The 13,562-nt window shown below is 35.0% G+C and overlaps 1 protein-coding gene across 1 annotated transcript; it reads left to right on the top strand.

Annotated features, from left to right (window-relative positions):
• Positions 1–6,298: 6,298 nt before the first annotated feature.
• LOC137741630 (asparagine synthetase [glutamine-hydrolyzing]) lies at positions 6,299–10,995 on the top strand. Its single transcript, XM_068481326.1, has 13 exons — positions 6,299–6,618; positions 7,644–7,782; positions 8,055–8,150; positions 8,250–8,391; positions 8,480–8,670; positions 8,794–8,955; positions 9,045–9,125; positions 9,218–9,439; positions 9,541–9,675; positions 9,776–9,856; positions 9,962–10,048; positions 10,171–10,278; positions 10,451–10,995. Exons 1-13 carry the CDS (start codon positions 6,539–6,541, stop codon positions 10,685–10,687), a joined length of 1,761 nt encoding a protein of 586 aa, XP_068337427.1. The 5' UTR covers positions 6,299–6,538; the 3' UTR covers positions 10,688–10,995.
• Positions 10,996–13,562: the final 2,567 nt, after the last annotated feature.

The following is a 13,562-nucleotide window of genomic DNA, read 5'->3' as shown; positions in this document are numbered from 1 at the left end:
CGGAAAATATGTTTGTTTGTTTTGCCATCATTACCTGACCAGTCTTTTACATCAGCTATTCTAAAGATCCTCTAGCTAGTGCAATTTAATTGGGGTGTGATTGCAAAATATGACAACACAATTATGTAGAAGAAAACACAGATAAAAGGGTAAAACAGCAAACCCTAAGATCACCAAATTAAAGAAAAATCCAGCGACCTAGATTTGGTGCGTTATCGATGTAGTCATGGTGATCGTGAGGTTTTGATGTGGTACATATATTATTATAGAGCTTCGATGATGTTAAGTATTATTAACACCAATAATCGTCATAACAACAACAATACTAAAAGAAAACGACAACATTACCAATACAATATCAACAAAGTTCATGCAACATATTGTTTACACGTTTTAAATTGTACGTACATGCAACAAACCATATGGTGCAAACATATATTCTTTGATTCGTCAAAAAGCATTATGCATTATCCCCATGTGCAACCACCATTTATCAAACCTTATCCCAACCCTTTTGAGAATTATTGGTTGATGAATGCACGAAATGTATGGATAATATATATATATATATATATATATATATATGACCATATTATTGGTTTTAGTGTGCATTTAGTTTACTTGTTATTATTTTACATGTTATAATATGATCATGAGGGGACGACATGACTGATATGTTTAACTTTTAAAGTATACTAATGAATAAAAGTTAATAATTGCATCCACACAAGGAGAATGCACAGCGCCTCTTGCAATAATTACATATCTTTTTCCTCTAAATTTTATAATTGGAACTGTTCAATTTTTTTTTTTAATCTTCATTTGAGTATCACTTACAAAAATTCGTTCAAATCGGAGATTGCTATGCATTCAAATGCATGAAACAAGAATTAGTGTTAGTTCCAAGTAGCATATTTATGATGAATCGTCTATTTATTTAATTTATTTGGATGATTAAATGATTTATGATTCGAATGGTTTATTTATTGACGATTCTTGTGGAGACAGATATTAACTACATCTAACAGAAGGACACATGGACTATATGCTTAGTATAACAGTTTTACTATTGACGTCGTGATAATAGTACCACGTAACAGTATTTAAGGTGCACTGAAATCGGCATATATTCTAAGTCATTTTCAACCAAAACGTATATTCTGAAAATATTCAACTGCCAACTAGAGCGTTGACAAAAAAACTGCCAACTAGAGAAAAAAAAAATATACATACAAGCATGAAGGAGGTACATGTGTTTCAAAAAGTTAGTGAGTGACGAAATTCGAAGAAATGAAAAACCGAAGCCGTTTATTAATTATTATATATATGCAGAAGAGGTTAACTCTTTAGTACTCTCTAAAGGCAAGCAAACCAGATGGTGAAAGCTGATCAAGGGGCACCAATACCTGTTGGACTTGAAATGAGCCGAAGTAGAAAAGCATGGCTTATCCATTAATCCAAAAGCCACACACCATCTCTTGCGAAAAGCTACGTACTTAACAGTTTTAATCTTGTCATTTAGTACTACGATCTGATGATATTTGTCTTCACTTAGAAGTGAGATATCTCAAGTTCAAATCTTGTGGATGACAAATTCGATACAAAATTAGGTTGCCCATTGTGTAGCTTAGTCAAATTCCCTCTTCCTTTAGTGTAAAAATATCGATGTACGAAAAAAAACAGCTTTAAGCCTTTCTTTTCTTCTACTCTAAAGTTAAAAATATTGAATTGGATGATTAGGATTCTTTTTAAATTAAAATAGAAGTTAATTTTCATTTTACTTCAATACTTGTGGAACATGAAATTCTATCTAGGGTTTTGTTCGATTAGTAAAAGGGAACTGATTTACACCAACAGATTTGGTTGAGTTGGTAAGGATCGTTCTCTTTGCTAGATCAATGTCTCGGTTCAAGTTCCGTTGCTAGCAATTCCTCTTAGTGGTAATCTGTAAAAACAAAAAAAAAGGGCTAAAACCATCTCCAAAGGAGATGCAAAATCTTAGGTGAAATGCCAACTAATCACTTTTGACAGCAAATATTGCTCCAACTGAACAGTCTTTTAGCTGAACTGGAATGGCAACCAGGCCTTAGGTGTCAATTTTGACGTTGCCTTCATTTCTACTTTATTATTTTTTGAATTCATGGGGCCCATAATATACTACAAGATAAAGCTTTAAAAATGATTTTATTGTTTATTTTATTTTAAAGTGCTAGTAAAATAATAACTAACATAACAGTTGAAATATAAATAAATTTGATATCATGCTTCAAAATGCCACATTAGCCATCAATTAAGAATTTGATGGAAAAAAAATGACATACCTATTGGATATGCTCTAAGACATCTTTGTAAGTCTTTAAAGAGACCTGTGATATTGGGCCCCTCCCCCTAAACCTTTTTTGTTTGTTTGTATTTTTTTTTTTTTTTTGAACAAAAAGGGAACTGATTTACATATATTTGTTTAGCCTCTCAATTCTCAACCATCCATTTTTATTGCTAACTATTAGAATGAATAAATCAAACAAAACAAGAACATGATTAGACCATCTCCAAATGAGATGTCAAATCCTAAGTGAAATGTCATGTAATCAAATTTGAAGGTACGAGCAAGTTCCAACCGATATGTCAATCCTAGACATATGAGTTTTCATGTGTTAAATTTGACATATGAGAAAAGGTGATGTCAAATAAATTTTAATTATTTTATTGTGTGGGTCCCATTAATGCACCAATTATAGATCTCGAAAATTTATTTTAATTGATTTCTTTTTAAAATAGGTTACACAAATATCATTTATAACAAAAAAAACATATCGGTTGGGGAAAAAAAATCTAATATTACCACGTCAGCCATCAAATTAACATTTGATATTTATCTTTTGATATATTCATTGGAGATGCTCGAATCTGTGTATTTATCATTTCCTTTAATAAAATTAGCCTCGTAATACTCAATCTCTCCTTTATTAGAAGAAGTTTTTTACTTTAATATTGTAACAACGTTGTTAGTTAATAACTTGGAAAATTAAAGGTTACTCAGTCTCCAACCTGTAAACATTATTTGTAAGAGCTTAAACCGATATAAAGGGGGACCAATGTTTGATTAATTTATGTTCAAACAAAAATTCGAGCCAATTAATTAATATAATCACTTGTTAGTGAATGGCTTGGTTCAAGTAGCAACCTAGACATGAGGTGTTAGCAGGTACAGAAGGCCCCCACTCCACCTAAGCAATGATGGCTCGATTCATGTCGTTATATATATTTTTTGAATTTTAAGGAATGCATGTAGCTGTTTATTCGGATCAAATAAACCCTCTTAGAAGGATATTTTATTTTATTTTTGTTGGGAAAGAAAGAGAAAATTGAAGTTTCAAAGAAACGGATGTTCACATATGTGCTACAGGTTATCACTTATCAGTTATGTACCTTTGTTGAGAATTAGTCTCACATTAATAGTATTTTGCATATGCTTATAATCAATTGGTATCAAAGCAAGTTATTTCATGCATGAAATGTTCAACGGCCACACGCCATGTTATCTTATTTGTTTTGTTCATGTGCTAGCCTTGAAAATTCGCCACACATGAGAGAGCGTGTTGAAAATGAGCCACACATCAATGGAGGATGGACCTTGGATGAGTTTCTAAGTAATTGGATTACTCCTTGCCGATTGTATTTATGATGGAACCTCAACTTTTTTCAGTCTTATATACCCATGCATATGCATGCAAACATGACATGTGAACGCATTATGTACCGTTTTCGTTTTGTTTTGTGTATTTTTTTTTAAATTTGTACTTTAAGGAAGAAAACACAGGATTTGAAATAATTATTTTTTCTTTTGATGCTATTTATTATAATTTATTTAAATGCATTCGAGTAAATTGGAAAAATAAAATTTGAGTGAAAAACGTGATCAATGAATCACTTACATTCCGCCTACCATGCTCTTCATTTTTTTTTTCAAGTTTGATGGCTTACAAGTTTAGTGGTGAATAGACGAAAACCTTATTAAAACAACATAGATTAAGTTGCATTATATCTTGTAATTTTTTTCGTCGGTGGGCTAGTATCACCAAGAAAACAAATTATATCATATGTTACCCTTACATAGAGATGAAGAGATTGTTGAATATATGATTTATCAATCTCACGCCAATTAAAACTTAGGCCATCATATTATATCTTAATTTTCATAGATTTATCTCGTCGCTTTTCAAAGTCCTAGTTGATAGCGAAGTCATGACATTCTACATTTTTAGGGCAGAGAAGACTCAAATAGGCATTTCAGCCTCCTATTGATCGTGTGATTCAGCCTCCCATTGACCATGTGTGAAATACGAGTTTGAAAATTTTCACAAAAATTGGGACACCACGTGATGGTTTTTGTTGATTAGTCTAATTATCTATAGGTTTCCCAATAAATAGTTTGCTCATATCTGGTTAATTATCTCTTAATTATTGGTTAGTAATAGGTGTAAAAATGGCTATTTGCCAAACTTGTTGAAGTGGGAATTAGTTTCCAGTCCCATCCATTGTGTGTATGTCGATTGAAAGGTATAAAGAAACCCTAGGTCCCCATGCATGATGAATTGGTAGGAACCACACTAATTGCTCGTAATATCTTTGCTAATCATGGAACTAGCTAATTGCATATCCTCACAAATTTGCCACCGATGAGTCTATCCAAAATTAACTTTGTTTCTTTATTATCACTCTCTTCGTCTCACATGGTACACTTGATTGTAAAACATCTTTTCCGTTTAGCTTAATTACGTTTAGCAGTATGTTCTCCTAAAAAAAAATTACGTTCGGCAGTAATTTTCTGTTTAGTCAATTATTAGTACCAAAATTAATTTCTGGTTCATGTTAATGTCAAAGTCGTGGTCCCGAAAGAAATTAATACCTTGTTACTTTTAGAGCTGCTTGAAAGTGTCTTTAAAATGTTTGGAAGTGTTTTTAGTAAAAATGTTTTAGAAGAAGCACATAACACTAATGATTTGTTTAAAAATATTTTTAAAATAAATGAAAGCCGTTTTTAAAGATTGATTTTGAATTTCAAAAACACTGTAAGTGCTTTTTGAAAGTAACACCCGATATGTGCTTCTTACAAAAAACATTTGAAGTGATTTTCCAAAATTCACTTGAATTTTCATTAAACTTTGATTTTAAAAACATCTTTACAAAAAATATTTTCCGTCATTTTAAAAGTACTTATAACCAAAGCCACACTATAGTTCATATTCATGAATCATGATCTACATGGCATGACAGTGAAGGCATGTGGAAACGGATAAGCCGTTGGATATTCTACATGCTCCCTCCTTCTGAGTGGGTCCCCAGAGAGCCATTTATAAAACTAAATAAATAAATAATGAGTAATTCTGTTCACATCATATTTTATGTCACAATTATATACCATTTTAGGTAACATTTGATGTGAAAGAGATTTTTCAATATAATTGGTATACGTAATGGTACATCACGTGTCATTATACAAATGGTGAGATATGCATGCTAAAAAGTTAATAACTTAAAAAATAAAAATTTTCACCATTCCTATTAAAATACATGGTATATCACTTGTGTTCTCGTCACAACTAAAAATTTCTCCTGATGTGGACAACCACGTCATTTGAAAAATTTGTAAAATCCAAGGAAAAAAGGAGAAAAACTCATTGTATACTACAATCATCATTTAATTAATTAGTTTTTCTTAATTATTAGTTTATTAAAAAATAAACTAAATTTAAAAATCTAATTATTTAAATAATACGACTGTCTATATTAAATACCATCTAAAATGATGTAAAATATGATACAAAAATATAATAGGAATAACGTTACTTTTAAATAATTGATGCTCCAAAACCAAAACTCACCAGTCAAAGGCACATCAGCAAAGGTAGAAGGGTCCAGTATCCTAGTAATTGACACGTGGACGGTTGAAGTGAGGCAGTTCATTGATGTTGACTTGTGCTAAAACGTAAAAGTTAAAAAGCTGACGTCAAAGAGAAAGGAAGTGGATAACCCTCACCCCGAAAATCGGAGACTAAAAAGGTAAAAATAAAAAAATAAATATATAACGGACAAACAGCGAACCAAGTTCCACCACGTGGCCATCAGAGAGAAGATGTCGCCGGTGGGTCCGGGGGTGTACAATACGAGCTAGTGGAGGACGGTAAGCACTTGAAGACAACCCCGAAAAATGGATAGAAACGTCGCCGCTTAGGTGTTTTGGTCGGGTCCCACCAAAGCCGGGAGTTTCCCTATAAAACGCAGCCCGAGACGCGGAAGAAGATACCCCTCCAAACCAACAACATCCGAAATATCCTTATTTTCTGTGACGTGTTTGGGAACACCGCAGGAAAAATCTCGTACGTGTTGTTGCCTCCTTGGTTCCTCTGCCACTGCCACCGTTTCTCTCGTTACCAATTTCATCGGTTTCATCTAAAAGCCAAACACAACCTTAGCTTTTGTTTCTCTCTCTCTCTCTCTCTCTCTCTCTGTCTCTTGTCTTAATTAATCAGTCAAAATGTGTGGAATTCTTGCCGTTCTTGGTTGCTCCGATGACTCTCAGGCCAAGAGGGTCCGAGTTCTTGAGCTTTCTCGCAGGCAATTTCCTAACTTCTTTCAAATTATTATTTTTTTTGTCTTTTGGTGTTTTTTTAAGGTTATAATTCTTAATTATTTGGTTGAATTAAGTTAAGTACCACTTGCATGCCCCCAGATTCTTTTTATTTTTCATAAAACCGGTGTTTGGGGTGATCGAGGGGAATTTGAACCCAAGACGTGCAAAATTTACATACATTTGGATGCAATGGTGAACGTATCTCAAGAAATCACACGCTTATGCGTGTTTTAACTTTAAACTTTAAACTTTGCCGTATACTAGTGTGTAATTAGCTTGAGATATGGTTATTTGTTCATTAATTTTCTAATCAAGTTGTCGGTAAATATTGTCGAGCACCTGAGTTACAAACCCTTGCATGCGTTTAGATTTTTAACAAATAGTTCTTATGAAAGACACGACATGTTATACTACAAAGTCAACAAGTTAAAAAGAAGATTAGCGCCTCCAAATTTTTGTATTTAGTTAATTAGCACTTGAATGGATCTAGATTTTTTACACATGGTAATTATGACACATGATTTAACGGTTGCGCGATTCAACCGGGTTTCATTCGGAGCCAAGATGTGTTGACCTTTAAATTGTATTACAAAAACGAGAAGTAGCACGGGAACCTCTTCGTTTCACGCTCTTTAATTTTTTTCAACAAGTATCACAATAATTTGGTCATAAATATTGTAATTGGGTTTGGTCCCACAATTCTTATTACCTTTCATGTATGAGAAAAAATTTTAGTTATGACGGGATTACAAGTGGTACACCAAGTGTTTTAATAGGAATGGTGAGAAATTTTATTTTTTAAGTTATTAATTTTTTAGCACACATATTTCATCATTTGTATAATGACACCACTTCGTGTACCGGTCATATTGAAAAATCTCTTCACGTATTAGGTTGTGGGGTCCATGTTTATTGGAATACAAGAACCAAGAAAATGAACAGCAATTGAAAGAGCATAGGCTTATTTTGTGTAATTATTGATTTTTTTTTTTTTTTTTTTTTGTGATAGATTGAAGCACCGTGGACCTGATTGGAGCGGTCTATACCAGCATGGAGATTGTTTCTTGGCTCATCAGAGGCTGGCCATTATTGACCCTGCTTCTGGTGATCAACCTCTCTACAATGAGGACAAATCAATTGTTGTCACGGTAGGGTCATCTCATATAATTTTTTATTATGTGGGGTTTAATTCAGAGAGGTTTTTTTAAGTACGGTTTATTTTAACGAAAAATCATATTTTTACATTAAAAAATCAATCCTGATACTATTTATTTTATCATTTATTTTGACTTTATTGTTAAAACTCAAAGTTTTCAACTTATTTTCATTAGTTTTCTTTCAATTTATTGAATATTTGAAAAAAGGGATGAATTTTTCGATTTTTGATCACTGATACAATGTTTGTTTTAAAAATCATTAGGTTAATGGAGAGATTTACAACCATGAAGAACTGAGGAGCCGTCTGCCGAATCATAAGTTCCGAACCGGCAGTGATTGTGATGTCATTGCCCATCTGGTATGTCACCTCACCATGTTTTTGTTAACTTCGGTCGCTGGACGTTTGAACAAAATTACCAGTGTTTTAATTCTTTTGTTCTTAATTTTGTTTGAGTAGTATGAAGAGTATGGGGAGAATTTCGTGGATATGCTGGACGGCATGTTTTCGTTTGTGCTGCTGGATACCCGCGACAACAGCTTCATCGTTGCTCGTGATGCTGTCGGAATCACTTCCCTCTATATCGGCTGGAGTCTTGATGGTAACATCTTTTAGGTTGTCCTGTTTTTCTCTGCAGTTATTCCTTCAGTTTTGACATCAACTTGTGTGTGTGTTTTTTTTTTATCCAGGCTCGGTTTGGATATCATCGGAACTGAAAGGGTTGAATGATGATTGCGAACACTTTGAGAGCTTTCCACCCGGTCATCTGTACTCAAGCAAAGAAGGTGCACTGAAGAGGTGGTACAATCCTACTTGGTTCTCGGAGACCATTCCGTCGGGGCCATATGATCCGCTTGTTCTGAGGCGCGCTTTTGAAGCTGTAAATATTCATCACTTTTTAATTAATCTGTTTCCATCGATTTACTTGAGTTACTTTAATTTTTGCTTACATGTCGGAATTTATTTGGAACTATAGCTTATGTGGTGAGCGTAATACCTGCAGGCTGTGATCAAAAGGCTAATGACTGATGTGCCTTTCGGAGTTCTTCTCTCTGGTGGTCTGGATTCATCTTTGGTCGCCTCTATCACTGCTCGTCACTTGGCAGGCACGAAGGCGGCCAAGCAATGGGGAGCGCAGCTCCATTCCTTCTGTGTTGGACTCGAGGTGAGAGTTCCATAATATTTTAACAGATTTACGATATATCCCATGAGAACTTATAGATTCCTAAACAAGTCTCTCCGTATGTTGAGCAGGGCTCGCCCGATCTGAAGGCTGCAAAAGAAGTTGCAGACTATTTGGGGACCGTTCACCACGAGTTCCACTTTACTGTTCAGGTATCAATACGAAAAACATGTAAAAACTAAAGAGTTTGATCCTCTCTTTATCGGAGCCAAATTGTAAACTATTTGCCTTTCTGATGTGATAGGATGGGATTGATGCTATCGAGGATGTTATCTACCACATTGAAACATATGATGTTACCACTATCCGAGCTAGTACTCCTATGTTTCTCATGTCACGTAAGATCAAGTCATTGGGGGTCAAGATGGTGATTTCTGGAGAGGGATCCGATGAGATTTTCGGTGGATACTTGTACTTCCACAAGGCACCCAACAAGGAAGAGTTTCACCGCGAAACTTGCAGAAAGGTGCTGGATTATTTGTTTATTAACATCGAAGATAGGTTTGGTATCGTAGAGGGTGAAATGGAAGGAGATAACCCTGGAATTGTTCTTTTTGTTGGATGCAGATTAAGGCATTGCACATGTATGATTGCCTCAGGGCAAACAAATCAACATCTGCTTGGGGATTAGAAGCTCGAGTCCCGTTCCTGGACAAAGATTTCATTAATGTTGCAATGGATATTGATCCCGAGTTTAAAATGGTACGACATAAAAATCTAAAATATTGGGAGTTCTTTTGATTTACTACGGAATTCTACTTACAAAGTTTAATACTTTCCCCCTTGCTATATTGACTTGCAGATCAAAAAGGACCAAGGAAGAATTGAGAAATGGGTCCTCCGGAAGGCATTCGATGATGAGGAGAAACCTTATCTGCCAAAGGTATATATGCCTCTTATTTCGATCTTTAGTAGCAAGTATTGCCGATAAGTTGACATCCGTATCACATAAAATCGTAAACTAACAAACCTTGTTCAATGCCTGCAGCACATTCTGTATAGGCAGAAAGAGCAGTTCAGTGATGGGGTCGGCTACAGTTGGATTGATGGCCTGAAAGCCCATGCCGAACTCCATGTAAACTTTATTCAATCCGTTTTTACAATTCTCTTTTAATTTGTTTTGGTATAAACTATCAATCTTGAAAACGTTATTAGATTGACTCGGCTGGTGATCGATGCTCAACTTAATACTTTCAGGTCACTGATAAAATGATGCTGAATGCTGAACGCATCTTCCCTCACAACACTCCTCATACAAAGGAAGGCTACTACTATCGAATGATTTTCGAGAGGTTCTTCCCACAGGTAATCTACCGAATATGATTTTATTCTTTACGTTTATTCTTTTCATCAACAACCTAACAAACTCTCGTCCATGAGACTTAATACCACAAGACCAGGTGTTCATCGGCGATTTTATTGTTTATGTTGATAACATATAGACCTAACTCGCTATACTTATAATCCGGTGTTGCAGAACTCAGCCAGGAACACGGTGCCTGGAGGACCGAGTGTGGCCTGCAGCACAGCCACAGCTGTGGCATGGGATGCCGAATGGTCCAAAAATCTTGACCCGTCTGGTAGGGCTATACTTGAAGTGCACCAACAAGCTTATGACAAGCAGGGTGCACCGGTGACTAGCGGCATTCCAGAGATCATCGACAATGTACCTCAGATGAAAGCGAGCACCGTGGGGCTCACAATCCACAGCTAGTAACGCCCCAGAACGAGGACCTGAACCCTGAATTTTTAAGAAGGGTATCGTAGTAATCAAGAATTAAGGCACTTTGCAATGCCTTCAGATGTAAAAAAATGTAACGGGGGATCCGTAGTGTTGGTTTTAAACATGTTTGTGTGGTCATATGTGGTAGTTTTCTAAATGCAACATGTTCTAGTGTGTTGTCTAATGTTGCTGTGGAGATGTTTTTGAGGTTAGAACCTCTCTGTATTTTCCTTTTGCTTTCAGTCCTCTTTGTCTTTCACTTCGAATAATAAGACGATGATCCTGCATAGGTTATGGTGTTTTTTGTTCTTCCTTCCGGTTGCTGTTGTCTCTCTTCATCCATCCATTAAACATTTTTGGTGGAAATTGAAGAGGTTTAGTGATCCAAAAACTGGTTAATTCTAGGCCAATAATTTGTTCGCATAAAGTATTACAAATTGGAAAATAATATCTCCAAACTGTTTTTCTCCTTGCGTTTATACATTTATTTTTGTCACTTAATTCATTCAATCCAAAGATCATAAATAAATAAGGATGCGTCAGATATACATTCAGAGAGTGATGCTCCCTTGGCATCAAAACACAAAAAGCAAGGACTGAGATTTGAATAAATGTCAACGGCTCGCTTGTGAAACACAATGTGCAGGGGAGAATTTCGGAACATCCTGATTACTTGCATTCGATTAAGAGCAAAAGTAGATTTTGACGCAATTGGACTGGAATGATGGGCTTTAGCCGCTAAACTAGTCGGCTACAATTAGAATTTGAAAGCCCAATCTTGAAAAGTGAACAATAATCTGTCAAAAATGAACAAAAAGAATATGGCTGCTGGGATTCGATCTCCACGGCCATAATGCAGAGAGATTTTTCACTTTCCAACTAATTGTATTGACACTTGATGTATCCTGTCACTTGATGGATCCTGCCCTAATTTCAGTACGCTGAAAATTTCTTCACATGTCGAATTCGTACCACTAAACTACAGCCACATTATTGTTTGTATGAGCTTAGAAATTTTACAAGAACTTAGGTAATATAAGATTATAAGTATACTTATTCACCTATATTCAAAACATCAACATTGTCGTTCAACAATATTATAACACGTGATTAATCCACCACATAATGGTGTGCAACCATCACAATAAAAAATAATTAAAACAAATCCCAAAAATGAACACGAAGTTTTGAACCGTGATCGTTTATTTTTGCAAAACTGAACCGTGATCTTCTAAGTGTGGGAAATATTGTCGACCTGCAAACTCCCAACCAAATGTCTTCATCAGCGGGTATAGCGTAGTTTTCCGCCACAAAGTCAATTTAGTAGGCGTACGATGTTAAGTTATATATAGGAGAATATATAATCACACACATTTTTTTATACACTTTTGTTTATTTATGTTTGTCGTTTCCGTTTGATTGATATGAAGGTGAAAATTTTGAATTCTGGTAGCTGGCTGCCCATGGAGCAGCAGACAAACTTTGCAACTTCCTGTATAAACATTAAAACATATACTGGCCATGCATAAACATTCACAGCTAGGTTCACACATGCAATGCAACAATCATCTGTATCACATTCTTTGAGATCATTAACTTATATTTCTTTAAATAATTGATATGGAGATAAATGCAAATTTATTTCTCAAAAATATATAAATAAATAATTTCTTCATAAATAGTGACTCAGATCAGTCTATAAATGAATATTATTAACCATTTTGTTATAAGTCGTCTACAAAACCGAATCATGCATTACGTAAACGGAACAGATTTCCTTCCTGCATCCGCTACCGGAAGGAATTGCCTCACTTACCGCCTGCTCTTATTCCCATGGATATGTTCAGAAACAAGAACATTCTTTAGGAAGTGGATCGTTGACGACAGTAGGCCGGGAGGGACAGATGCTACTAAAAAGCCGATTATCGCATGGTTTTAGAAGCCATACTTGACCCATCCGACTCCTTAAATTCGTGACTTAGCAAATAAAACAGACTATTCCGAACGATTTCCTCATGTCATTACCAGCTACGGATCATATTTGACCGCTGAATCAATGTAACACATCATTGTTTACGGTTTATTTTATTTCATGTTCATATATTAAAATGAAAGCATACAAAATCTAAGAATATTTATGAAAATTAACAATTTGAAAAATAATGGAGAGATGAAAGGAACCAATTCTTGCTTGTTGAGCTGTGGAAACTAAACTTGTGCCGTCAAATACGTCGGACAAGAAAACCTCACTTCAATAAAAGGCAAGATTCCAAGGCCTCTTCTCTCGTTGGAAAACTATGCCTCAAAAAATCTAAAGGAAAATCTATTTAAAATAAAGAAAACTAATGAAAAGAGTTTGAAAACTTTGAATTTTAACTATAAGAACAAAATAAAAGGTAAAGTGAAAAGAACCAGGATTGACCTTTTAGTGTAAAAATATGATTTTTCGTTAAAATGAACAGTACTGAAAGTTTTTCGTTAAAGTTCGCTTAAGAATAAACCTCGAAAGTTTAAATAAACTTTATGGTGAGTAAACCTACAAAACAACCACCAGAATTTTCGTTTTCATTAAAATAAAAAAGATTTTCCATGCAGCTGCCACGAAAGGACATCGATTGTCTACTAAAAGGGCAGAGGATCCGGTCCGGATCTCTCCCATCAAAGGCCTAAGATCAAGTGATTCAGGCCGTTGAAATTTGATCAAACGGTTACAAATAGGAATGTCCTCTAAAAATTATAATAATGGTAACCGTTACATCAAAATTCAACGGTTTGAATCACTTGATCCTGGACCTATGATGGAAGAGATCCGGACCAGATCATCTTCCTACTAAAAGCGTACTTAGGCGAGGGTGACATTGAAAAG

The sequence above is a fragment of the Pyrus communis genome, chromosome 8, assembly GCF_963583255.1.
Source record: "Pyrus communis chromosome 8, drPyrComm1.1, whole genome shotgun sequence".
In the NCBI taxonomy this organism is placed as follows: Eukaryota; Viridiplantae; Streptophyta; class Magnoliopsida; order Rosales; family Rosaceae; genus Pyrus; species Pyrus communis.
Note: the sequence above shows the minus strand (reverse complement) of the source record. Positions and strands in the feature narration are given on the sequence as shown.